Raw genomic sequence first — 25,756 nt, forward strand, 5'->3', positions numbered from 1 at the left:
GGAGGAAGAGGTCTGCAGGTGGCAGAATCACACAGGGTCACAGCACTGGGGGGCACCAGGCACACTGTCTTCTGCATGAAGGTGACCCCTGTTGTTGGGGAAGCTGGCAGTGCTGAATAGCTTAGGAAGGCTTGGGCCACAGTGGTGCCATCCAGGATTCTGGCTGGCATAGCTGAGTAGCATAGATCAGGATGGGCATGGAGCTCGCCTGACTCCAGGCAGTGGTTCTCCCACAGCTGTCCACTGGAATCACCAGAGGAGCTTTAGAAAACAGCGATGCCTGGGTCCCACCCTCAGAGACTCATTTACTTGGTCTGGGGTCCAGCCGGGCACTGGGATTTGTAAAAGCTCAAGGTGCAGCCAAATTTAGGAGCCGCTGCTCCAGGATGTCAAGGAGGCTTTTTCTGTAGGTGCTGCCCAACTGGTTTGGCTTCCCCAGGTGTCCTTGAAGCTGATGCCCATTTCTGGGTCTTATCAGATGTTAGACACTCCGGGTTGATGACCAGGCCTGGGGTTTGGTTCACCCAACTCCATGTTGATCTCAGCCATAGGAAGATATCTTGGGCGAGCCCATAACTTATGCTGAGGGCAGGCTCAGCTTCGGGGGGCTTTCTGAAGGACTCTGCAAACCAGCCCCAAGTACACTAGGAATTAGTTTTACCATCTTTTTAGGTTGTCTCTTTGGAGCCTGATCTCTGGAATTCAGACTAAATTCTTCCCAATGAAACTAAAAAGAAAAAAAGTTACATTGCATGTCCATGTCCACACCATAGGGGGCGCCATCTGGTCACAAGGCAGAGAGAATGGGAGAAGTTGGAGTGAGTGGTTGTAGTGTTCCCTCAAATAGGCTGGCAGCAGACCTCAGCCCCTGGCCACCAGGCCTAAGGAGAAATTCCCAACTCCAGCGAGCCAGTTCCCTGCCACAGCCCAGCCCAAGGAGGCTTCAGGTCCCTGCTTGTAAACGTTCAGTCCCCAAATCTGCTACCACAGGTGGCTCACAGCAAACAAGTGCTAACAATGAGCTGCACCCCTACCCCGGCCCAGCTTCCTTGACTCTCCAACTGCCTGGGGTCCGCATGGCTGTAACGTAACTCTCCATTACAGCCCACTGCTCCTTCCGTATGGCCCCAGGGCACGCTTTAACCAAACTTTAAAACTCAGTGCTTTATCAGTAGTTTAAATAATTAATATCCCTTAAAAAAATCTAAGTGCAAACAGTTCATGCAAACCAGTGTCCATTAAAAGGATGTTTGAGTGCCTACCCCTTATTAAACAGTTTATGTAAACTACTGCTCCTTAAGACAAATCGAAATACCCCAGTCTCCAAGCACTGAATGGAGGGGCGTGGGTGGGAGGGACACACACACACACACACACACACACACACACACACACACACGCTTTCTTTCAAAGGGAGCGGAGAAATCAAATCAGCTCACCTGTGATGTTATTTATCAGTGCAACTTAATAAACTGGCCTGGGAAAGGAAAGGTGGCACGTGGTCGGCAGGGTCAGGGGCAGCTGTGTGATGAGCTAAGTTGGGTTTGGCAATTAGGAGAGGAGTGATGAGACGAGAGCATGGCATGGCTGGAAGTCTAGTGGCAATGGTTTTCTAAGCGCAGGCTGCCAGGTGTCCTGCAAGTGCAGAAATGAGGACTGAAATGCACAGACGCATCGGAACGCATCCGGGGCTGGGTCCGGTCCGGGCCTGGGCACGCGGTGAGGCTGATTCGGAGCTCTCACCTAGTTACTTCCACATTCTCCGAGCTAGTCTGGCAGCTCTAGAGTTGTTTGAAATCTAAACTCTGCTGAGTACTCAGAAGATGTCTAAATGTTCAGCCACTGTCTCTCGTGTCCAGGGGAGTTGCTGAGTTTGCAAGGAGATTACCCAGTTCCTGGCTGCCTCGCCTGCTCTCTGTCGTGGCTGAAAACCATGCAGTTATTCTGCTACTGGAGATCACCATCCTGGAATTTCTGGGACAGTCCCAGTTTAAAGCACTATGTGTGGCAGATGGATCATTCATGTCTATCTGGACTCCTTCATAAAACTCCACGAGAGGACAGTGACAGATGTTAAAGGCACAGATGCACCATGACAGGACAAAAGAGCCGTCAGTGGACAAGAGATTAACTGCATTCTGCGGAGATGGAGAGTGGATGGAGCAATCGCAACTGATTTATCAGAAGAGTTTACAGAGGGGATATGGCAGACTCCTAGAAGGCTCAGAAATCGGGTGTCAGATATTGTGGACTTGTGAGGATGAGGTGCAAGCCTAAAAGAGGGGAATGGTTGAAATTCTCTAAATTGAGAGGTTGGAACCCACATCTCCTGTCCCATCCCACACAGCCATTTTACCCCTCCCCCAACAAAGAAAGACTAAGGCCCTTTCTCTAAAGACCCAACTGGTGAGGCTCCAAATTTGGAGACTCCAGGAAAGGGGAGGACACTGATAAGGTTTGAGGCTCGAACAATGTTTCTCCTCTTCCTCTCTTTGTGCAATTTATTCATTGAATAAACCTGGTCATGTGCCCTACAGAGTTTCCCACAGTCTGGATTTTGCTGATTGCAATCCAAGCATAACTTAACATGTTCCCCCGTCCTCTGTATCATTTTTAAATTGATTGTTAGAGCTAAAGACTTTATTCCATTTAGATCCCCACAAGATTACTTTATAGGTGTTATTGAGTATCTTTAAAGATTAGTATATGATTTTCTCTAGAGGATGAGCTTTTTTTATATATATATTAGCAATTACTGATGATTGTTTCCTGGATCCATTCATTCCTTTGGCATTATAATGTGTTAGCTGGACTACTTCTGCAAAGAGATACTTCCCTTCATCTACTGTTTGGTTACCCAACAATAGTCATATAGGAAAGGCAGAATAAATGTTTGATACTCTAGCTTTATTTACCAGTTGATAGTTTCTGTCAATGGTAATCAATTAATTGTATTCTTTTGTTATTATTTTTACAGACTCCTGGCTTTAAACATTATCTATCCATTGCATGACTATCCCATCTTTTGTCACTAAGGGGCTGCTTCAAGTTGGCTCCTTGGTCCTTTGACATGATGATGCCAATCACCTGTGATTGCATCCTTGCTATTGATAAAGGAAATGTTTGAGGCTCACCTTGCACATTCCCTAAACCCAGATCTGGAATAAGCCATTGCTCCAAGAAGTTTTTGTTCCTTTCAGTGGGAAATGGTTAGAGATTTATTTTCCAATATAAACAAATAGTCAAAAATCCCCAGACATTTGAGGAAAGCCTCAGTGAAAGAGAAAGATCAAAACAAACAAGCAAACTGAGTGAAGGAAGCTGTCAGAAACAGGGTCAATGCAGAACTTAAAGAAAACATAAAAAATTAATTAGGAAAAATAATTAGACTCTTCTGAGATATAAAAATATATCTTGTTACATAAAACAATAAGTTAAAAATATGGACATTAAAATTATGCTTGTGGAAATAAAATTTGAATTTAGAAGATAACATTGAAGAAAAATCTCCCAGAAATTAGAACAACAATAAAGCAAGAAATGAAAAACAGGAGAGAAATAACAGAAAACTAGGTGATAAATATACAAAGACCAACAGTGCATTGGATTAATAAGAGTTACAGAGAAAGAGAACAGAGAAAAAGGTGAGGAAGAAATTAAGGACAAAATAACATGAGAATATTTGCCAAAACAGAGGATGAGCCATTGCACTGAAAGAGTTGACTGAGTTCCCAAAAGAGACCTGCACTAAGGCACATCATCCGTGTGAAATTCAGGATTCGGTTATCAAAGAGAAGACCCTGAAAGCTCCCAGAGCCTGAAGAAAATGCTCACTACCAAAGATGGGGAATGAGACTCACACCAGACTTCGGAATAGCAATCCTGGATTCTAGAAGACAATGGAGGAATAAATGCCTTGGAAATTCTGAGTGAAAAAATATTTTCAGCCTAAAAATCTGTATCAAAACTGTCAATCAAGTATGAAGATAGGTTGAATAAGACATGCAAGAGTTTTTAAAAACTGATCTACCGTGTTCCTTTCCTTAGGAAGATACTGGAGATGTGCTCCACCAAAATAAGCATGTAAATCAAGAAAGAGGGAAACATGGGATTCAGCAAGCAGGAAAGGAGAGAAGGTAAGTCCCAGGTGAACAGGCATGCAGGAGGCTTCTGTCCACACTCAGGCAGGAGGAAGAGGATGGGGACTCAGAGATGATCTGAACCATTTGTGTGTGCAGTTAGCCAACAACATCGAGAGGGGTTTGTAACACCTGTTGAGCTCCTGGGGAAAATTAGTAATTTGCAAAACAAGCAAATGAAGAAAATTATCCAAGATAATTATTCCATTCAGGAAAAACAGAAAGTTGATCAAGAAAGGAAATCTCATCAGAACAGGCAAATTTCCTTGATTCTCAGATGCACGTTTTCACATTTTTAAAGAGTCTGAAATCAGGCCACGTCTTTCCGTCGAAGGCATCCTACAGTCGCTGTGGCCAGACTGCAGTTCTGGTGGAGCTGTCATTGCCTGTGCTTGAACCTGGTCATCATTCCCGTATTCCAATTCTACAACACCAACCAGTTGACATTTTAGTCCACAAACCATTTTCAGATGATATGAGGAGGGAATAGGAGTCCTGGTTTGTCAGAGGACCTTCTGCGAGCACCTTCTGGTAAGACCAAGAAAGTGCCAGCATCTAATCTTGCAGGATGGGGTCAATAGCTTGGAAGAGAATTCTGGAGAACAGAGTGGAACATTCTTTAAGAATTGCTGTATCACTATACCCTGGGTAGTTCCAAGAATGATATGCCAAGACAAGCAAACAACAGCAACAAAAAATGAGCGCTGACAATGGAATAGAAAAGTGATTCAGACGAGATGAACTATGAATTCGGAGAAGATTTAAGGATACTCAGTTCTGCTTACATTTTTCTTTTTTGTATTCAATACCGGTATACGATTTAAAGTGTCTAAATAAGAGCACTGTCAATAAATTTACCTCAAAACTTTAAGTAATAAAGGTTTGGCAGCATTTATTCTTTCTTAGTGGTTCATATTACAATCAGTGATGCAACCTGGGGTATTAAGTTGGTAGTAGTGAACAATTTTTACATATTTACAATACTAATTAAATACTAATGTTGATTTTTAATTAAATTACTATCACATTCAAAGATTAAATAATTCATGTTACAGAATTGTAATGGGAAGATGGGTGAAATGAATGAATGCTGTGAGGTAGGAGAGATGGGGATGAGTAAGCGGGGGAAATCTTCACCTCCATAGCAGAAGTCAGAAGACGAAGTCTGAGGTTGACACATATTTTTCAGAAACTGAATTAAACACACACAGAGGAATAGTTGAAAGTAGTTGACCTTGAGAAATGGGGTTGGAGTATGAGAGGAGTAGGCTACTTGAGCTTATTTAAATAACTTTTTCATACTACCTAACTTTTTCAACTCTGTGCATCATTACTTTGATAAAAATAATTTTTAAATAAAATAAATGACTCAAGCCCACTTTATGCTGTTATCATTATAAATATACATATTCTTTGCAGGCCATCTGCTCTCGCGTTTGGTTTGAGAAATCTATTGCTGTGAGAGGCTGTAGGATGCAGCCGAGAGAACTGAGTGCTGGCCTCGTCTGAATTGGCATGTTGGGTTTGTTGCCTACTGGCTTTGTGACCTTGGGCATATGGCTCCACTTCTCTGAGCTTCGTTTTCCTCACCTGTAAAATGAGCAAAGGGCTGCGTGTTTCACTGGCTGTGCTGAGGATCAAGAGAGAAGGTGTGGCAAGTGCCTGGCACAGTGTTTGTCCTGGGGTTCAGCCCAGGGTGACTTTATTTTTTTTTTAAATATATTTTATTGATTTTTTACAGAGAGGAAGGGAGAGAGATAGTTAGAAACATCGATCAGCCGCCTCCTGCACATCTCCTACTGGGGATGTGCCCGCATCCCAGGTACATGCCCTTGACCGGAATCGAACCTGGGACCTTTCAGTCCGCAGGCCGACGCTTTATCCACTGAGCCAAACCGATTTCAGCCCAGGGTGACTTTAACTCCTTTTGACTGAACACACCTGACCCCACCCAGTGAGATTCCCACCCCCTTGGGAACAAGCCTGACCCTTTCGAAGTTCCCCTGTGCTGAGGGATCCCAAGGCCCCAGCGAGGCCCTTTGCCCACACAGTCCCCCGCAGCCATCCGCGTTCCGGAGCTTTAGGCCTGGACATGTGCAATGTTTGTGAGTCATGGCGCATTTCTACCCACAAAGCCCTGAGGTTTCTTGTCTATGCCCCTCTTTCCTTCTCACACAGGGCTCAGCCTGGGAGCTGCTGGGGCCCTGAGGATGACAGTGGCTCCCTGGTTTCTGTCCAAATGAACCCCACAGCAATGTGGCTAGATGCAGGGGTCATTTGTCCTTCCCCTGAGCCCCTGGCCTGGCAGGATGAGCCCAGCCTGCTCCCGGATCTGATGGAGGCATGACCAAACTTGTCACCGCTCCTGAATCCAGGAAGTCAGCCCTCCCTCGGCCCCACAAAGCAACCACCTCAGGCCTGTGGGAGGCTGCAATCTGAAAAGCAGAGAGCACCCCTGCCCCCCCTCCAGGCACCCTTCTTGCCCTCTCACCCCCGGGCCCCTAGACCCCGGCAGGCAGTGACTGCACAGCTAGAAGGAACTTTTTTAGAAATAAGAAGAGGGGTTCTTTTATTGTCCCTGTTTGGGTGGGAGAGCTGCTTGCTCAGGGCTCCTGCTCCAGGGACAGGTAGGCAGTTCATATTTATACATGTGACCCAGAAATCTCTAAAGAGCCACACACCAGGGCAGTTGACATTGCCTGGACCTGAAGGGTATCATTTCTCCTTCCAGATGCTCTTCGGAGGCCAGGAGGGACTGGCTGAGAGTAGAGACGGAATAGATGAAGCGGGGAGGGGACTTGGGAACATGACAGTGTCCTCTGGGTCCCTGAGTGAAAGCTGTGTCCCCGGGCACGTTGCCTCGTGATAGAGCATGCTGGATGCTAAAGGAGAGCGAGAAGGGACTCAGACAGCTCAGAGCTGGGGCAGGGAGAGCAGTGGGGAGAGTGGAAGTCCTGGGTTCTGGAGATGGTGGGATAAAGACACACACACAGAGCCCTTGAATCTGGAATGTGGGTCCCAATCCCAGCTCTACTCTGTAGCAGCAGCAAGTCACACAGAATCTGAGTTTCTTCATCTAAAAACAACAAAAAAGCACTTTGCAGGGTTGTGGTGGGGAAATTAAACAGATCTCTGAGGTTTGCAGAATCTAGCCTTCCTTGCCTCCCACTCATTGAGGGACATGTGGTACATGAGGGAAGCACGTTTCCCGTTGCCCACTCAGGCCTGGGGTGGTCCTGAAGGTGGACCACTTCCAGCTCTTGCTGCCCCGGGGAGCAAGGCTCCGGGAGATCCTAGGATGGAGCTGCAGGGGATGCAGCTGAGGAAGCTGGTACAACCGCCTCCCCAGACCCTAGCAGGTGCGGAGGGTGTTGGGCTGAGGGGATGTTCACTCCTTCAAGATCTCTGGGTACCGAGGTCTGCAGCCCACTGGGTCCCCGTGGATGTAGTGAGAGGAGCCCTTACCCTGCAGGCTGTCCCTGACCCTTTCCCAGCTTCCTGTCCACCCAGACCTGACAGCTGCCTGCCCTGGCGGCGAGTAGCACAGCTGTGTGATGTCCGTGTCCTCCCCCCACAGGCCACAGAGTGGGCCTCCAACGAGGACACGCGCCGCTCCTGCCAAAGCAAAGGGAAGGCGGAGGTACGTGGCCTTGCCGGTCCGGGACCCTGGCTGCGGCCAGTAGGAGGCTGGTGGTTTCGGGGTGGACGGGCATGCTGTGGGCACAAGGCCACCTTGCACAGGCCCAGACTGGATGCACTGGGGACTCCTGGGTGGGTGAGGTCAGACCTGAGCATTTGAGTGGGCAGTGATGCAGTAAGACAGCCGGGGAGGGAGATGGGGGGGCAGAGGACACCCACACTGCGGCCTGAACTTCACATCAGGGTGAGCTGGGACCCAGGGCAGTGCTTGTATGTATCTGTGGTGCAGTGCTGAGAGGGGAAGACTCCCAGCACCCGGAGAGCTGTCCCTTTATCACCTCCCCTTCTTGCTTCAGGAGGAGTGTCAGAACTACGTGCGCGTCCTGATTGTCACTGGCCGGAAGGTGTTCCTGTGTGGGACCAACGCCTTCTCCCCCATGTGCTCCAGCAGGCAGGTGGGGACTGCTCGGGGGTGGGGAGGGGCAGTCAGAAAGGGACATGGCAGGTTCTCCCGCCCAGGCACATAGCCTTGGAATAGGGGTGCCAAATTTAGCAAACAACAAACCCCAAAACAAGAAAGGATGCCCAGTTAGATTTAATTTCTAATAAACAACAAATTATGTTTTAGCCTAAGTATGTCCCATGAAAGCTTTGGGCCATACTGCCCAGATGGCATGGCTCAGTGGTTGAGTGTCAACCTATGAACCAGGAGGTCATGATTCAATTCCTGGTCAGGGCACATGCCCAAATTGTGGACTTGATCCCCAGTAGGGGGCGTGCAGGAGGCAACCTGTCAATGATTTGCTCTCATCATTGATGTTTCTACCTCCCTCTCCCTCTCCCTTCCTCTTTGAAATAAATAAATAAAAAGATTTGGGACATACTTATACTAAAAAATTATTTGTTGCTCATCGAAATTCACATTTTACTAGGCCTGCTGTGTTTTCTCGGTGTACCTGACTGCGCAGGGGCCAGAGGCAGGCAGAGCTCCTGACACAACCTTCCCCTCCGTGAGGGCTGCTTCCGCAGAGGGACTGTGGGGTGGGCATTGAGGGGGAGGCTGGGAGGGAGAGGCTCACAGAGACCAGGGGCCCAGGAGGAAATAAACTCTGAGGCGGGAAAACAGGCAGCCCTTGGATCTCAGGGGAAAGTGCCCCATCTCCCCACCATCCCAGGTGGGGAACCTCAGCCGGACGATGGAGAAGATCAATGGTGTGGCCCGCTGCCCCTACGACCCTCGCCACAACTCCACAGCTGTCATCTCCTCCCAGGGGGAGCTCTACGCAGCCACAGTCATTGACTTCTCAGGTCGGGACCCTGCCATCTACCGGAGCCTGGGCAGTGGGCCGCCCCTTCGCACTGCCCAGTATAACTCCAAGTGGCTCAATGGTAAGGAGACACAGCCCCAATGGTGGCGTTCCCCCAGTTCTGACCCACCAGCCCACCCTGACCCCCATTATCCTCCTCCCTGCCCAACCTCTGAAAGGGCTTGCACTTGGCTTCATGAAGGGGCCCAGAGTAGGGTGCATGTTTGCCCAAGAAGATGGACTCTGGCTGGAATCGCAAATGCCCTGAGCACCCAGGGCGGATGGGGGGCAGGCTGTGAGGGGAAAGGAACCTTTAGGAATTGATTCAGAGGCTGGATTATGGAGGAAAGTGACTGGGGGGAGGGGGTGGCATGAATTTCCTGCCCCTTGGAGTTGAATCCCTGCTTCTCCACTAACTAGCTGTGTGGCCTTGAGCAAGTACTGACCTTTCTGTGCCACAGTGTTCTCATCTATGACCTGGTGCTGATCATAGTGCTAACCTCCTAGGTGGTTAAGAGGGTTAAATGGCTGATGCATATAAAGTACTCATAATAGTGCCTGGTACATAATAGTACTGGGTACTATTATGTGCCCAGTAATGCATGTCAGCTATTATTACAACTGCCCTTCGCATTGGAGGTGGGAGCAGGGTTAGTTAGAGCCTCCAGGTCGCCAGGCTGGCAGAGGGTGTCACGCCCACCTGGGAAAACGGAAGTAGGCGACTACTCCCGACTCTGCCCCCTTCCTCCCTGCAGGCCTGACCCAAACCTTGTTCCTCTTCTGCCCCCAGAGCCTAACTTTGTGGCAGCCTATGATATTGGGCTGTTTGCGTACTTCTTCCTGCGAGAGAACGCAGTGGAGCATGACTGCGGGCGCACCGTGTACTCGCGGGTGGCCCGCGTGTGCAAGAACGACGTGGGGGGCCGCTTCCTGCTGGAGGACACGTGGACCACGTTCATGAAGGCCCGGCTCAACTGCTCCCGCCCGGGCGAGGTCCCCTTCTACTACAACGAGCTGCAGAGTGCCTTCCACCTGCCCGAGCAGGACCTCATCTACGGGGTCTTCACCACCAACGTGTGAGTCCCTGCCCTCCGCCACCCCTTCCCTGGGATGCCTGGACAGGCGCTGGTCTGGCCTTGCAGCCTGGTGGGCTCGGGGAAGTCCCTCTCTGAGTCTTGTTTCTCTTTCTGTGCAATGGGGACTGTTGTGCCTTCTGCACCGGGTCCTCTGAGGATTTAGTGACTTGCTGCCCTGCCGTGGCCAGCATGTATTCTGAGTTGCCATAAAGGCCAGGCTAGGCCAGATATGAAGAAACAGAAGGAGCTGGGTTGTGGCTTCATGAAGAAGTTGTGGTGATAAGAGAGAAACAGCTGCCTTGAAGGAGGGGATGGCAGCTCCAGAAGGGTCCGGCAACAGCCTATCGGGGAGACTCAGAGAGGGTCTTACAGTCCCTTCCAGCCTCAGGACTCCATGGCCTTGCTAACCCTACTCAGCAAAGCAAGAGCAGACCTTAAGGAGCTTACCTTCTAGAGAGGGTGGTTATCAGTAGCTGTGATATTAATATCTCACCATTTTAATCGTGGTAAATGCTACAAAGGGAAAGGGCAGTGAGTGCACAGGGAAACCTCTAAACATATAGAAGGGTGGTGATCAGGGGAGACTTCCTATCGGAAGTGACGCCCACAGGATAAATAAGAATTAACTAGGGGAGAGGAGCAGCCTAGTCCAAGGGAACCACACATGCAAAGCTTTTGGGTAGGAAGAAATGTTTGAGGAATGGAGCCAGACCAGAGTGTCAAGAGCCTGGAGGGAGAGGAGGAGAAAGATAGGAGGAGGCAGAAGGGCTGGGAGAGGGAGGATTATGTCCTGCAGGCCTTGTAGACTGTTTTACTGGTTTTGATATTTATCCTAAGAGCAATAAATTATTGAAGGACTTGAAGCAGGCCAGAGACTAGCTGGGATGTGCATTTTGAAGCACACACTCTGGCTGCTGAGTGGAGAATGGATTACAGGAGACGAGGCAGCGGCAGGCCCAGGGCAGCATCCAGGGGAGATGATGGCGGCAGAGACCAGGCAGAAATGGACACATTTGAGAGAGAACTAAATGCAGAGAACGGAACTGGAATCACTTGGTGTAGTGATATCATCTCTGAACTGTTCACATCAGACTCATAGAAACCTGAGACTCTGTGACTGAAAGGGGTCTTAGAGGTCATTTGGCTCAGAGTGTTGTGGGCTGCAGTATATCAGTGGTTTGGTAACCTGCTTTTAAAATAAATAAATAAATAAATAAATAAATAACACAGAATAGACTGGAATAAAAATATCAGAGTATAATATATTTAATAAGGGTAAGTATTATTTCATAAAACTTCATTGCATATGTGTGTGTGCATATATGTGTGTGTTATACTAAGTTGTAATATAAAATACTAGAGGCCCGATGCATGAAATCCTTGCAAGATGCTCGGCCCTCACAGCCCCGTCTGCCTCAGCCCTGCCCCTCGGCCCTGCCCCATGCCCCCCGCCCACTGATCGTTCTGGAAGGTCGTTCCAGAAGGTCAGTCAGTCTGCTGTTCAGTCTAATTAGCATATTAGCTCTTTATTATATGGGATATTTCCTACAGTGGCCATGGATAAAATGAAAACGCTGAGTTTATTTGACCCTCCCACGGGAGAAGGGAAGGGGATGAGGCGGTAGCACGGAGGAACCCACCAGGGCTCTCATCAGTGGCCTTTGTTTCCCAGAGGGTTCCCAGAGCATGAGGACCACGTTTCCTCCTCTGTGACCCCCCAGCATGTAGGAGGCGCCAGGCTCGTCGTAGGTGTTCAGTCAGCCTTGGAGCAGTGCCAGGTGGTGCCTGGACTGCTGGCTGTGGGGTTGAAGGAGGGTTCTGAGGCCTATGCAGGGGCAGCAACCCACCACCTCTTGCCTTTCAGAAATAGCATTGCTGCTTCAGCTGTCTGCGCCTTCAACCTCAGTGCCATCTCCCAGGCTTTCAACGGCCCGTTTCGCTACCAGGAGAACCCCAGGGCTGCATGGCTCCCCATCGCCAACCCCATCCCCAATTTCCAGGTACAGCTTCTCCTCTCTGCCCCTCTCTGTACACATGGCCTTCCACCAGACTACCAGTCACAAGCCGACTCCCAAGCCTGTCCCTGCTCATCTGCGCCCATCTGAGGGGGTCTACAGTGGTCCCCTACGAGGGTGGTAACCTCTAAGCCTGTGGGACAAGAAAGGTAGAGCGGTTGGGTCACAGAGCAAGGGATCATGGTCTGAGCCATCTCTAAATGTGACCCCTCTTCCAGGAAGGTAGGGAGGTCGGGCCAGCAGAGCACACATGTTCTGTCTGGCAGAATTTGGGGATTTTGACTGAAGCGTGCTTGCCGTCTGCCTGGGTACTAATGCCTGGAGGGTCTCAATGTCAGCAGTGGTGAGGGTGTGTCATCACCTGATTGATTTCCTCAATTGTTTTTCCCAGCAACGGATCTAAACTTTCCCTGTTTCTATGTGTTGTTTTTCTGTTCCTATGTTGAACTTTTTCTGTTCCTATGCGTTAGTACATCTTGTTTACTGCAGGCCCTCCCTTGTTTTCCCATGCCTCCCGCTTTGAGTCCAGAAACATTTTATTATTTCTGCTTGGTTGATTCCTATGGTTAGGCTGCTCAAAATGCCATGCCTGCGCCTGCCTATGTTTTACCTGCCTTTGTTTCCCGCTGGACCCCTGCCCTATCTGCCTGCGTTTCAAGTTAACCCTCTCAAGGGCACTGGGTGCCCTGGGTGGTGTGGGAAAGAGCCATGGGGCAAAGGAATCTACAGATGGTGGACTTTAATGTCCATCAACTTCCTGTCCAGGCCAGAAGCGAGCAGGGGGAGACTTCAGGCTTTGTGGTCCAACAAGCTTGACCCAGACCTACCCCCCTCTCTCTGTGTGTGACCTTGGGCAAGTCGCTCAACCTCCTTGCGTCACTTTTTCTTTATCTGGCATGCAGGGACAATTCCACTGGCCTCATAGATATGTGTGAGGGTTGATAAGCACCTGATGTGGTGCCTGGAATGTAGTAGGTGCTCAATAAATGGTGGTAGTCTGCCGGTTTTGGTTTGGAAGGCATACGAACTTGAGCAAGTAGGGACAAGAGAGAGGAAGGCAGAGCTGACACAACATGAGGGAGGGGCGCCTAGAGCCACAGCATAAGATCAGAGGACACTTGTTATCCGCACTCAAATAATCCATTTTTTAGACAATACAGTCTCCCCCTCCTCTTCCCCAGCCCTGGCAAGTCCTTCCTGCCCCACCTTCCCAGCCTCAGTTTCCCTTAGTTCCCAAAGAGGCATCGCTTCCTGGAAGGGGGTGCAGGGGACTGGGTGGGGGAGGACTGAAGAACCAGAGTGTGCCCGTGACCGCCTGGGTTACACTAAGGAAGGAGGGAGTCAGGGATTGCGCAGCCCAGTGGCTGCGCACCGGTGACCCGCCTCCCCGCGCAGTGCGGCACCCTGTCCGAGGTGGGCCCCAATGAGAACCTGACGGAGCGCAGCCTGCAGGACGCACAGCGTCTGTTCCTGATGAGTGAGGCGGTGCAGCCGGTGACCCCCGAGCCCTGCGTCACCCAGGACAGCGTGCGCTTCTCACACCTCGTGGTGGACCTAGTGCAAGCCAAGGACACGCTCTACCACGTGCTCTACATCGGCACGGGTGAGCCGGCCCGCGGGGTCGGGGCGCGGAGTGGGAGGAGGTTGAGGGGCGAGGGCTAGGGCCGTGAGGTTCCGGGCCCTTTAAGGCCACCCTCACCTGACCCTTCCAGAGTCGGGCACCATCCTGAAGGCCCTGTCCACCGCGAGCCGCAGCCTCCGGGGCTGCTACCTGGAGGAGCTGCACGTGCTGCCCCCCGGACGCCGCGAGCCCCTGCGCAGCCTGCGCATCCTGCACAGCGCCCGCGCGCTCTTCGTGGGGCTGAGCGACGGGGTGCTGCGCGTCCCGCTGGAGCGGTGCGCCTCCTACCGCAACCAAAGGTAAGCGAGCCAGCGTGGGGGGCGGGGGGGGGGGCTCCGCGGGCTCATCCCCGCCCGCCCGTCGCGCTCTCGGGGTCTGTTGGACCCCGATGGCATCCTGGCACAGTCTCCAGCTGTGTGCCTTTGAACCAGTCACTTAACCTCTCTGAGCCCTGGTTTCCTCCTCGTAAAATCTCTGCAGGGTTCTGGTGAAGGTTAATTGGGATAATCATCATAAATCACTGTCACTGTTGTCATCCCTATTGTCAGCCCCATATAGTTACAGCCCACTTAACTTATTCTCTGTCCCCTCTGTTCAGAGAGTGTCTTTATCTGTGAAACCGCAGTGCTTGTCAGGGAGAGGTGGGGGCAGATGGGAGACGCGCTTTGAGTCACCCCTCCCCCCAATCTTTGCTCCTATTCCTTCCTTCCTTAGAAGAGACACCGAAGCCGGGCTGGGGTGGGATGGAGGTGAAGAACCATGTGGAGCCTGTATACCCTTACCAACTGTGCCCCCGATCAGTTCCCCATACCTTAGCTTCAAGCGGTTTCACAAATTTGGCAACAGAGACACTGGCATTTAAGGGGGGAAACAAAAGCTTATTCCAAAGCCAAATGGAGATATAGCTCAGACTCCCACCACGCGAGCCTCCCCCAAACTGCAGCTCTTCATTTCTGAGCTAATCAAGAACGGCCTTTAGCTGGCAGAGCCACAGCCACACGGCTCCTGTGCTCTTTGCAACACAGAGACCTCCTGGCTGTGCCCATCTGTCCTTGAGATTTGGGAGACAAATGGATCTCCTGCTGCCAAGGGTTGTCCTCCAGCCCCAGGAGGGTGTGCTGGGAGCCGGGCAGAGGCCTGGAGAGCAGGGGAAGAGGCCGGATAGTCCTGATGTGGCAGCCAGGGGAAAGGGGAGGGTGGCAGTGGGCAGGCAGTGAAGCTGCCCTCAGCCCCAACACATGGCTCCCTCAACAAAACACCAAACATTCACTAAGCCCTCCCGTGCTCAGAGCCCTTTGCAGGGCTGTCCGTGTGAGAGGAGCGAGGCAAGAGGAACCAAGTCTGGAACGCTTTCATTTTCCTCGGAGTTCTGAATGTGTGGCTGGGGAGAGAAATCTTGGCTTGTATCTGATGTGTGCGGAGAGACAGGGGTGAGGTGGGAGGGACTCACATGCTGGAATTGGACACGCCCCGGGTACCATCTCAGCTCCATTGTCAACTATTGATCTGATCTTCAAGTTCTTTAACCTTTTGTGCTTCAGCTTTTTCATTGGGAAAATAGGGTGACACAGTGATGGAGCAAATCCTGTTAAATTTGGGCTGGGTCATTGTAAGGATTGGGAGTAATGCTCATGAAGCATCAATCCAGCGAGTTATAAGTGGTAGCTAGTGTTCTTATTCCTTTTTCTCTCTAGAAATATATTCAGGGGTCTCCAGCCTCCTGGGCTTTCTGGAGTCTGCAGTCTCCAACCTTGAATACAGATAGCAATTCTTGGCAGTGAATCACAGGCTCCTGCTGATGGCATTTCCCCCATTGCTTGTGTTCATTAACCCTTGTGTTGCTGTTAAACTTTTCACATGTGCCTTGCTCTTTAAGAGGTTGTAAAGCTTTGAAGGTAAACTCAGTGTCCCAGTATTTTTTATATTCCACCAGAGGCCACGCCCAGCCCAAGGCATCAACTGGCCTTGCACAGATGACTGATCCTTCTTGATTTGTCCTGAAAGGAGGTTGGTGCAGGAGAGGAGTGCGGAATGGGGCTGGAAAGTGGATTGAGGCCAACTGAGAATGCCAAGGGAGAATTTTGATTTGAGTCCTGTGACTGTGGGCACTGAAGTGGTCTTAGAGCAGGGGAGTGACAGAGTGAATGGGTGTTTCATGAAGATCAATCAGAGAGTGGCAGGCAGCACTGTCGTAGGGCAGATGGTCGGGCAGCATGAGCTAATGTGGCTCTGGCCAGATGTGAAGTAATGGGGTCTGTAGTGGAAGAGGGGAAGAACGCTGTTGCTGGGACAGGTCTCCACTCACATAGTGCTTCAGAGAAGGGACAGGCAGGTTGCATAGCATGGCCAGGTGGAACAGCAAGTTAGAAAGAGGTCAATTGGGAGTCTGAAACTTTCATCCTATTTGGCTTCCTGAGTTTGGGATAAGGGCCATTTGTGTGTTCAGTGAAAACCCTGCCATAAACCTCTGGGTGGATGTAAAAATGGAAAATGTGACGTTTCATTATTGCAAAGTTAATAAATTGGCCGGAGTAAACCCGTGCAGCCACCAAGCTGTGCACTTCAGAGTCTGGAAGCCAAACTGTCTATCATACAATGTACATCAGAATTTGTGCAATATGGGTGGGTTGTCACAGAGTTTTATCCTAGGATAGGCATTTCATGTTTTTTTTCCCCCCCTCATTCCTTTCAATGCTGGCAGGAGGATGAGGGTGGGTAAGCCGAGCGCCTTTGGGGGCCCCCCTCCTCTGCCCAGAATCTGGGGGCTGTGTCCAGCCCTCTCCTTTCACTCGGGAAAATCTAGGTTCTGTGGGGCACAACCAGAACCCTAGCCTGGCCAGGGAGAGACCAGGGCTCACAAGAGCAGGAGCAGGGAATGACGCTGACTTGGCTCTATAAAGCAGGTGTTTATGCATGACCCACCCCTTCCTCCTTCCAGCATGCCAATCAGGCTGCACTGGAGGGGCGTGGCCTCTACCTCAGCTCCCGCAGGAGGAAGGCTCTGAGAGTGTCTCTTCCTGACCTTCCCCACCTCTGCTGCCATCTTAAGTAACAGCCACTTGCTCCCAAGCTCCTGGGACACCATTGCTACCCTGGACAGCTCCCATTTAGAGCCTTGGTACTTGGCGCTGGAAACTGCCTGCTTGCCACCTCCACCATCCATCTCTGTTCCCCCCCTGAGCCCATGGAATGAGCCTGTTCCCTTCTATAATGGCTGCTTGAGACATTGAAGTAAAAAATACATGGTGATACATTATCGGTCTGATGGTTGCTTTTAAAAAACAACAACACACAATTCTAAACTGCCACCCCGTCCTACAGTCAGTGACACAGTTTAACTCTTCCCTGCTTGGAGCTTTCATTTTCTTCCCTGCCCTGGCAGCTTTGGAACTTCATTTGGCTAAAGCAGTGAATGTAGACAAGAGAGCTCAGGCACTAGTCCCAGCCAGCCTTGCAGACCTCCCCAGGCAGCCAGAGCCAGGGCCAGACAGAACAGGGCAGGAGTGTCCTTGGAATAGGAGAGGCAGAGAGGGTGAGGGATCCTTAAGACGGAGAGGGTGGGTGTGTGTGTGTGTGGGGGGGGGGGGCTGGAGCTAGCATCTACTCTGAGGTTTTTCTTCGCTACTTTCTTGTTCCGTGATGGGTTGGAGAGACAGGGTACTTTATGTCTGGACTTTGGAACGCTGACAAAAGTAGCCCTGAAACAGCGGTTCTCAGCCATGCTATTCATTAGAATCACCTGGGGAGTATTTAAAAGATCCCAGTGACTGGGCCTACTCCAGTCCGAAGGCCCAGATAAAGGCAGGGTTTTTGTTTGTTTGTTTGCTTGCTTGAGGTTTTTAAAAGATTCCCAGGAGATTTTAATTTGCAGTTAAGACTGGAAACCACTGTTCTAGAACTGGCTAGGCCCTAGATGAAAGAATGATGCCTTGCATTCCTCCTGAATCTTCTGCTTTGATCTTGTGTGAACTGATTCAAATGTGCTGCTCTTAGTCATTTTCTCTATTGGCAGACATATGTTTTTGATAAATAGCATCTTTATTATTATTAATAACCACTAGTCATGGCTAGTTCTTTTTTTAAAATTTAATGTATGTTGCTTATTAAGTGCAGTATCAGCTGCTTCTAGAGTTTGGTATCCCTTTCAGAGAGCTGCACTCAGGAGTGGGCTTTATTGAATTCTAACTGGTTGAGTTTGCTAGCTGCCAATTTGGTCCAAATGTCAGCACGTGAGCAGAATCTGAAAACCACAGGTTGCTGGGGCTATGCTTACACGTGTATTTAGTCCCATAATGTCTAATTTGATGCATTCTGCTGGCAAAACATCCCCCAATCAAACCATTGATCCTAGATGAAAATAAGAGTGTACTTATATACTATACAATTTACACAAATTGTGCTTGAGTGAATAAAGTGGAAACAGATTCTTGAGCAACAGATGATGTTCTGCATTCCCAGGTGGGCCAGAGTATGCTTCCCGGGCTCCAGCAAGGCCCTTACCCACTAAAGCCCCAAGCCCCACCTCCCATATGCAGGTCAAGGGTTGCTGGAAGAAGGGACAGCATTGTCTTCTTTGACCTCCGCTGCTGACAAGGGAAGCCCCACCCTCTTCTCTGTAAGGCCTCTCATAAAACCTCTTTTTTCTCTGGAGCCTGGTCTGGAGGCACGGTCTACTGAATTCACTAAAAATAAAGAACTCGCCTGACAGGTGACTCTCCCTGAAGCTTCAAGGAGACACCAACAGGGGCAACCCCTTGGCCCTTTAGCCCTCGACACCCCTGGCCCCACTGGCCAATGGAAAGTGCCTCTGCAGACTCCAGGAGGATAATAACAGTGCCTTCATTATTGGGGTGTTGTATTACATTCTTACATGCTTGTAAAGCACTTAAAGTGATGCCTGGCAAATAGTAAGTGTTCAATGAACTTGTCATTGTGGAGGGGAATTGGATGGACAGAGGTGCCCAGAGGGGAGTGGCCAGGTGTATTCTTGGGATGCAGTGAGGCTGGGAGGCCAGTGGGCTTGAGTCTCGGGGCCTCTGTCTGGCAGGGCATGCCTGGGGGCGCGGGATCCGTACTGCGGCTGGGACGGGAAGCAGCAACGTTGCAGCACCCTCGAGGACAGCTCCAACATGAGCCTCTGGACCCAGAACATCACAGCGTGTCCTGTGAGAACCCCTTCGTCCTCCCCCACCCCACCCAGGACCTGTCCCCCCATTTCAGGCTGTGACTCCCCAGCAGAATCCCCACACCCCCTAGGACCTCCTGCCTTCCCTACCCCTGCCTTCTGTGATTGGACCCCCGCCTCTGATGTGTGTCTGCAGGTGCGGAATGTGACTCAGGACGGGGGCTTCGGCCCGTGGTCACCGTGGCAACCGTGTGAGCACTTAGATGGGGACAACTCAGGCTCTTGCTTGTGTCGGGCCCGAGCCTGTGATACCCCTCAACCCCGCTGTGGGGGCCGAGACTGCCTGGGGCCAGCCATCCACATTGCCAACTGCTCTAGGTATGTGTGGATACAGGGTTTTCATGGCTACTGTCTTAACCTGGAGTGGGGCATCCCTAGCCAGATGTTTGCACTAAAGGGTGGAAACCACGTCAGCGCTTTACAGGCAACTGGACAGGTAGCTAAAGTCTGAGGCAGGAAACATCAGCATTGCAGGAGCCTCCACTTTAGTGGGAGAGAAGTTCTGCCTTGTGAGAACTCTTGATACAAAGACGAAGGCTGGACAGACTTGGGAGTCACTCCTGGACAGGCCTTAGCCTTAATAAGCCTTACTGTCCCAGACATGAGGGGCAGCATGGCATGGTGGTAAGGCAGGCAGGCCTGGTGCCAGTCCTGAATTGCCACTGCCTGGAGGTGTGGCCTTGGCCGAGCCACTGAACCACTCTGAGCTTCCCTAAGTGAGGCCAACACTCCCACCCCAAGGGTTGTTGAGAGCGTTATAGGAGGTGATGTGTATAAAGTGTCTGCACACTGTCTAGTACTTGGGGACCTCATGAAGTGGTTATCACAAGTAACCCCCAATTCTGGACACTCATAAAATAACTTTATTCTGTATACATTTATTAATTTAACTGCCGCAAGAACCTGATGGTGGTAGGCATACAATCATTATCCTTACTTTAAAGATAAGCGAATGATGAGGCACACAGGTTTTAGTCACTTGCCCAGGCTTTTCCAGCCAGTAAGTGGTAGAGCCAACATTTGAAAATTGGAGTCAAAGTAGACGGGAGTGAGTGGTGTCTAAGCTTGGAGCAGAGCACTTGAGGGGGTAGAGCAGGAGAGGGAACATGGGTTTGAGTGCAAGAATCGGCTAACCAAGAAGGCTGAAACAAAGGTTGCAGATGGGAAAGGCGATAGGGGCTGTTTCTAGAGAATGTGTCCTTTTGTCCCTGTGAGTAGAGCCCAGGTCCTATCTCTGTACCCTTTGCCCTGAGCACAGTCTGATATATGCAAGAAGGCTCTCAACACATGTTTGAGGATGGATGGATGGATGGATGGATGGATGGTTGAGTCACTGTCTGCCAGTTCCTGACAACAAGTCGATCTGCCCAGAAGTAGACTAGATCAGAGAAGCAAGGGCTCAGATGTCATCTGTCTCTGTCCCCTCCGACCCGCCAGGAACGGGGCGTGGACCACGTGGTCGTCGTGGGCCCTGTGCAGCACGACCTGTGGGATAGGATTCCAGGTCCGCCAGCGAAGTTGCAGCAACCCTGCTCCCCGCCACGGGGGCCGCATCTGCGTGGGCAAGAGCCGGGAGGAGCGGTGAGCTAGTCTGTGCTGGGGGGTTCTGAGAAGCTAGCCCTGAGGTCCCAGGCTTTCCCGGCCTCGTAGAAAGCGGCTGGGGTTTTCCAGGTGATCCAGTGGACTCTCGTCCTTATTAGTTTGCACTCCCAGTGCCTCTTACTAGGGAAGGGGGCGCTTGCTCCCCAGAGAGCTGACCCCCTCCCTTCATGCCCCTCAGGTTCTGCAATGAGAACACGCCCTGCCCAGTACCCATCTTCTGGGCATCCTGGGGCTCCTGGAGCAAGTGCAGCAGCAACTGTGGGGGCGGCGTGCAGTCGCGGCGTCGGGCCTGCGAGAATGGCAACTCCTGCCCCGGCTGCGGCGTGGTGAGGGCCGGGCTGGACTCGGAATCTGTAACCTACAGGAGGGTGGGCCAGGCGGGACCCTGGGGCAGGCCTGGGGGCTGCAAGGCTATGAAACAGCCCCAGCTCCTCTCCCCAAGGAATTCAAGACCTGCAACCCGGAGGGCTGCCCCGAAGTGCGGCGCAACACGCCCTGGACGCCATGGCTGCCCGTGAACGTGACCCAGGGCGGGGCGCGGCAGGAGCAGCGATTCCGCTTCACGTGCCGCGCGCCCCTGCCCGACCCCCACGGCCTGCAGTTTGGCAGGAGGAGGACGGAGACCCGAACCTGCCCGGCAGACAGCTCGGGAACCTGTGACACAGACGGTACAGCCCCTCGCCCCCGTCCCACCCTCCCCACCTGCCTCCCAGCTTCCCCGGCGCAGAGCGAGGGGCGGGGGCGGGGCCGGGGAGGGAGCGGACGAGGCTGGGAGCCGGGGCGGAGCTCTGGGTGGCTCGGTTCGGTTCGGAAGAAGCCCCTGTTGCTGAAGCCAGTCCCTCCACCCTCAGCCCTGGTGGAGGATCTCCTGCGCAGCGGGGGCACCGCCCAGCACGTGGTGAGCGGGGGCTGGGCCTCCTGGGGCCCCTGGTCGTCCTGCTCCCGGGACTGCGAGCTGGGCTTCCACGTCCGCAAGAGGACCTGCACGAACCCCGAGCCCCGCAACGGGGGCCTGCCCTGCGTGGGGGACGCCACCGAGTACCAGGACTGCAACCCCCAGGCTTGTCCAGGTAACCCTGTGCTAAGTAATCCTGGGAAACCTCCACCCGGGGAACCCCCATCGAGGAGACTCCCAGGCCACAGCTCATGCTCGGGTGACCTCTTCTCCCTGCCGTCTCTGTCCAGGGGCCTCAGAGCAATAGTCCTGAGCAAGGACTCAGCAGCCACTCCCACAGAGCAGAGCTTTCCTCACCTTCCTGTCACTTCTTTTTCTCTCCTCTAGTGGGTTAGCCTGATAAGGAGCTTGTTTTGAATTGGTTTTTGATGACTCCTCTGCAGCCTGCCTTTCCCCTGCCACCCCTGACAGGGAGGGGCCTCTCCCCGCAGTGAGCTGTGGGAGTCGGGTGGAGCGGGTGTTGAGGTCTGTGTGGCCCAGGGCAGAAGTGGCCTTGCCTGGGAAGGGGCAGAAGACTGCCTCGGGGTCCTGCCTGCACCTGCAGCTCCCCTCACACACCCTATCCCCTTGTAGTGCGGGGCGCCTGGTCCTGCTGGACCGCCTGGTCCCCCTGCTCAGCCTCCTGCGGTGGTGGCCACTATCAACGCACACGGTCCTGCACCAGCCCCGCGCCCTCCCCCGGCGAGGACATCTGCCTGGGGCTGCACACGGAGGAGGCACTGTGTGCCACGCAGGCCTGCCCAGGTACTGAGTCTGCCCGGCCCGGGCTGGGGAGCACCACGGAGCCCTCCAGTCCCCACCAGAGGGTGCTGGGGCAGTTAACCTCGTCCCAACCCACAACCCACAGAAGGCTGGTCAGTGTGGTCCGAGTGGAGCGCATGCACCGAGGATGGAGTCCAAGCCCGCAGTCGGCACTGTGAGGACCTGGTCCCAGGGCCCAGCACCTGTGCTGGCAACAGCAGCCAGAGCCGCCCCTGCCCTTACAGCGAGATTCCCGGTAGGCCTTCCAGCCGGCCCCTTCTCGCCACCATTTCCCACTGAGCCCCAGCTTCCTTCCCTTTCTGAAGCATGTGCCCTGGGGGTGGGGGTGCAGGATAGAACATCAGGGTGGGAGGCAGGTAGCCCCAGGCCTATCCCACAGTTCAGTGCTGACCCAGGGGGACCCCTCTTGCCCCCCTCCCTGCCCCAACATCCTCTTTGCTTGTCTTCCTGCAGTGATCCTGCCTGCCTCCAGTGTGGAGGAGGCCACCGGCTGTGAAGGTAAAAGGAACCTGCCCCCCACACCTTTATAACACTGTCCCCTACCCTCCTCTTCCAGGAGGAGGCCCACCTTACTTTGAAATTTGGAACCTCTCCACCTCCCACTCCAGATAGACAAACCTTGTGGAGGTTCCCCACTGCTTCAGGCCGTGTGGAGGGGGCTCTGGGCAGTTTCATCCATGCCCCCATCTAGGAGGCAGTCATCAAGTCTATACTCAAGAAGTCACAAGCCACCCAACTCCACATCCTCTGCTTGCCGCTGACCCAGGCCCTAGGTGGTCCTGTGGGAGCGGCCCTGGTGAGGGGCTGCCCAGCCTGCCTGCTTCCATTGGCTCTGGGCTCAACGCTCTTCCTTTATGTCTCTGAGCCTCCTATTGGGAGGCAGCTGGGAGGCTCTCCGCTGCACAGTGGCCCTTTCCTTACCACTTACCCCTCCCTCTCCCAGGGTTCAGTCTCATCCACCTGGTAGCCACGGGCATCTCCTGCTTCCTGGGCTCTGGGCTGCTGACCTTGGCCGTGTACCTGTCCTGCCAGCACTGCCAGCGCCAGTCCCAGGAGTCCACACTCGTCCATCCTGCCACACCAAACCACCTGCACTACAAGGGTGGGGGCACCCCTAAGAATGAGAAGTACACACCTATGGAGTTCAAGGTGAGAGCCCTCCTATAGAAGCAGAGGGCAGGGTGATGGGTGCAATGGTTCTGGCTCTTAGGTGGGCTTACTGGGCTGGGCACTTGGGGAGGTGTTGTGAACAGGATACCACATCAGCAGTTAGAATGTCCTTTCATTGACTGGCTCCTGATCTCCTTAACCTGGCTGTCTGCTTTCCCCGTCTGTCCCTTACCCGCTTTTTTTGCTCCTTCCTTCTCCCACAGACCCTGAACAAGAATAACCTGATTCCTGATGACAAAGCCAGCTTCTACCCATTGCAGCAGACCAATGTGTACACAACTACCTACTACCCCAGCCCACTGATCAAACACAGCTTCCGGCCCGAGGCCTCACCTGGACAACGGTGCTTCCCCAACAGCTGATACCACTGTCCTGGGGACTTGGGCTCCTTGCCTTCCTAAGGCACAGAGCAGGTGGAGATGAGACTGTGGAGCCAGTTTTGTTTCCTCCTTCTGCACCAGGCCAAGAACTTGCTGCTTTGCCCTGTGGGGGTCCCATCCGGCTTCAGAGAGCTCTGGCTGGCAGTGACCATGGGAGAGAGGGCTGGCTTCAGGCTGGCATGTGGCTGCAGTTCCAGCTCAGCCCAGGTCTCTTGTGGCTGCCTTTCGACTCACCATCATGCTAACCTCCCCTGCCATGTCTGGGTTGTGGACCTAGTGGGCATGTGAGGAATTGGAGAGTAGAGATGGCAGGAGGGCAGGCTCTTAGGTTGGGGTTGGAAAGGACAGCCATGTAGCCATCATGGGCTGAGTCTGTCCCTCTCTGGCTGGCCCCAGAAAGGGCCTGAGCTACAACCTGATTATCTCTGAAAGGAATTAATCCAATGGCCTCAGAAGCTCTGGATTTTCTGCTCAGGGCTGGGCCATTGTGGTGCTGCCACAGTGTGACAGAGGGACCATGGCTGGCCCAGGTTGTCCACCTGTGCCTAGCAGTGTGTACTTTGCCCAGGCTCATACCTCTGGTCAGAGGCAGTGAGGACTGAGGACTGAAGACTCATATTTGCTGAGAAGCCCTTTAATCTGGGCTGGCCCAGACCTCAGCCTTGTCCTCCGAATGCACGGGAGGTGGCCCAGGAGGAAAGGAGGCAGGAGCCCGGCCTCCGTGCCGCTATGGAGACTGTCTTCCAGTCGCTGCTCAAAAGAGCTGTTGGCTGAGACCTGCTTGGGAGCTTCTGGCCCCTCATCTGTTCAGGAACACACACACACACACACACACACACACACACATACACACACAATCACAACCTGCTACAGCAACAAAAAGGATGCTGGGCTGTGGCATTATTATTAAAGGTGATATCCAGTCTCCAAATGGATCTATGTCTTCGTGCATATGCGTGTGGGCTCCTCTTGGGATGGTCTAGTCAGAGTGGCACGCTGGGGTGACAGATGGCTGCTCAGGGTGGAGGAAATGACCCAAGTAGAGTTTGACTTGAATAGAGGATATCTTTCCATTTGTGAGTACAATCACACACGTCTCTTTTTGGAAAAGAGAGTAGGGATAAACAAATCCACAAGTGGGAACACAAGGTATGCCAATGGCAACACGACAGGAGAAATCTCTGCCCGTTCTCTTAGCAGCTCTTCCAGAGCGGGAATGTGTGAGTCCAGCAGGGGAGAATTGATGAGGGTTATTTTATGAGGTTTTTACAATGCTGAGTTTAATAAAATCAAAATTGACTGAGAAATGAGTAAAGCTGTGAGGTGTAAATGAGTAAACCTGTGAAGCCCCATGCAGTTTTTGCTGGGTTAAATACAAATCACCTCAAAGTCTCAGCCCACCACATCAATACTGCTCTTTTGGATGAGAATGATGGACATGTTAAATTTAGAGAGCAATTTCCTCACTAGTAATTAGCTGGATCAATTCTCATAGGATTCCCAGCAAAAGCTACTTGTAGGTCAGTCTGTAAAGGCTGTGATCCTAGTGGTAGAGGAGGAAGAAAAGAGCATTGCTGGACCCCATGTCCTGGAATCCCTGTGCTTACCAGGACAACTGAAATAGCAACGTCCTCAGGCCAGGGTGGAGCCCATCAGAGAGCTCAAGGACAAGGGCTATTTCTGCAGCTCTGGGATTTCTCACTGGGTTCTTGTTAGCCCCATGAGTCCAGAACTTGTGGAGGCCTGGCCGGGGTGGGGTGGGGGTGGGGGAGAGGAGGCGGGGGGTGGGCGGTATTAGTGGTTAGAACTTAGGGTCTTGATTTCCCTCGGATCTGGTAGAGCCAGTAAAGTTCAATTGTGTTTGAAAGCCGTGTGCTGGCTTCCCAAGGGCCACTCATGTATGTC

The 25,756-nt window shown here is 52.3% G+C and overlaps 1 protein-coding gene across 1 annotated transcript in view; it reads left to right on the plus strand.

The window, feature by feature from the left end:
* Positions 1-24,779, plus strand: part of SEMA5B (semaphorin 5B) — a 37,260-nt gene extending 12,481 nt beyond the window's left edge. Inside the window, exons 4-21 of the mRNA XM_081087252.1 lie at positions 7,717-7,779; positions 8,135-8,233; positions 8,954-9,167; positions 9,876-10,161; positions 12,026-12,161; positions 13,572-13,779; positions 13,889-14,096; positions 18,845-18,962; positions 19,119-19,300; positions 20,420-20,563; positions 20,763-20,910; positions 21,027-21,252; positions 21,436-21,654; positions 22,113-22,283; positions 22,387-22,536; positions 22,755-22,799; positions 23,245-23,450; positions 23,675-24,779. Coding sequence (XP_080943378.1) covers positions 7,717-7,779; positions 8,135-8,233; positions 8,954-9,167; positions 9,876-10,161; positions 12,026-12,161; positions 13,572-13,779; positions 13,889-14,096; positions 18,845-18,962; positions 19,119-19,300; positions 20,420-20,563; positions 20,763-20,910; positions 21,027-21,252; positions 21,436-21,654; positions 22,113-22,283; positions 22,387-22,536; positions 22,755-22,799; positions 23,245-23,450; positions 23,675-23,833 — 2,982 coding nt within the window. The 3' untranslated portion in view covers positions 23,834-24,779. The remainder of the gene's footprint in view (positions 1-7,716; positions 7,780-8,134; positions 8,234-8,953; positions 9,168-9,875; positions 10,162-12,025; positions 12,162-13,571; positions 13,780-13,888; positions 14,097-18,844; positions 18,963-19,118; positions 19,301-20,419; positions 20,564-20,762; positions 20,911-21,026; positions 21,253-21,435; positions 21,655-22,112; positions 22,284-22,386; positions 22,537-22,754; positions 22,800-23,244; positions 23,451-23,674) is intronic.
* The last annotated feature ends 977 nt before the right edge of the window (positions 24,780-25,756 follow it).

Source organism: Myotis nattereri, assembly GCF_964212035.1.
Source record: "Myotis nattereri genome assembly, chromosome: 3".
Lineage (NCBI taxonomy): Eukaryota > Metazoa > Chordata > Mammalia > Chiroptera > Vespertilionidae > Myotis > Myotis nattereri.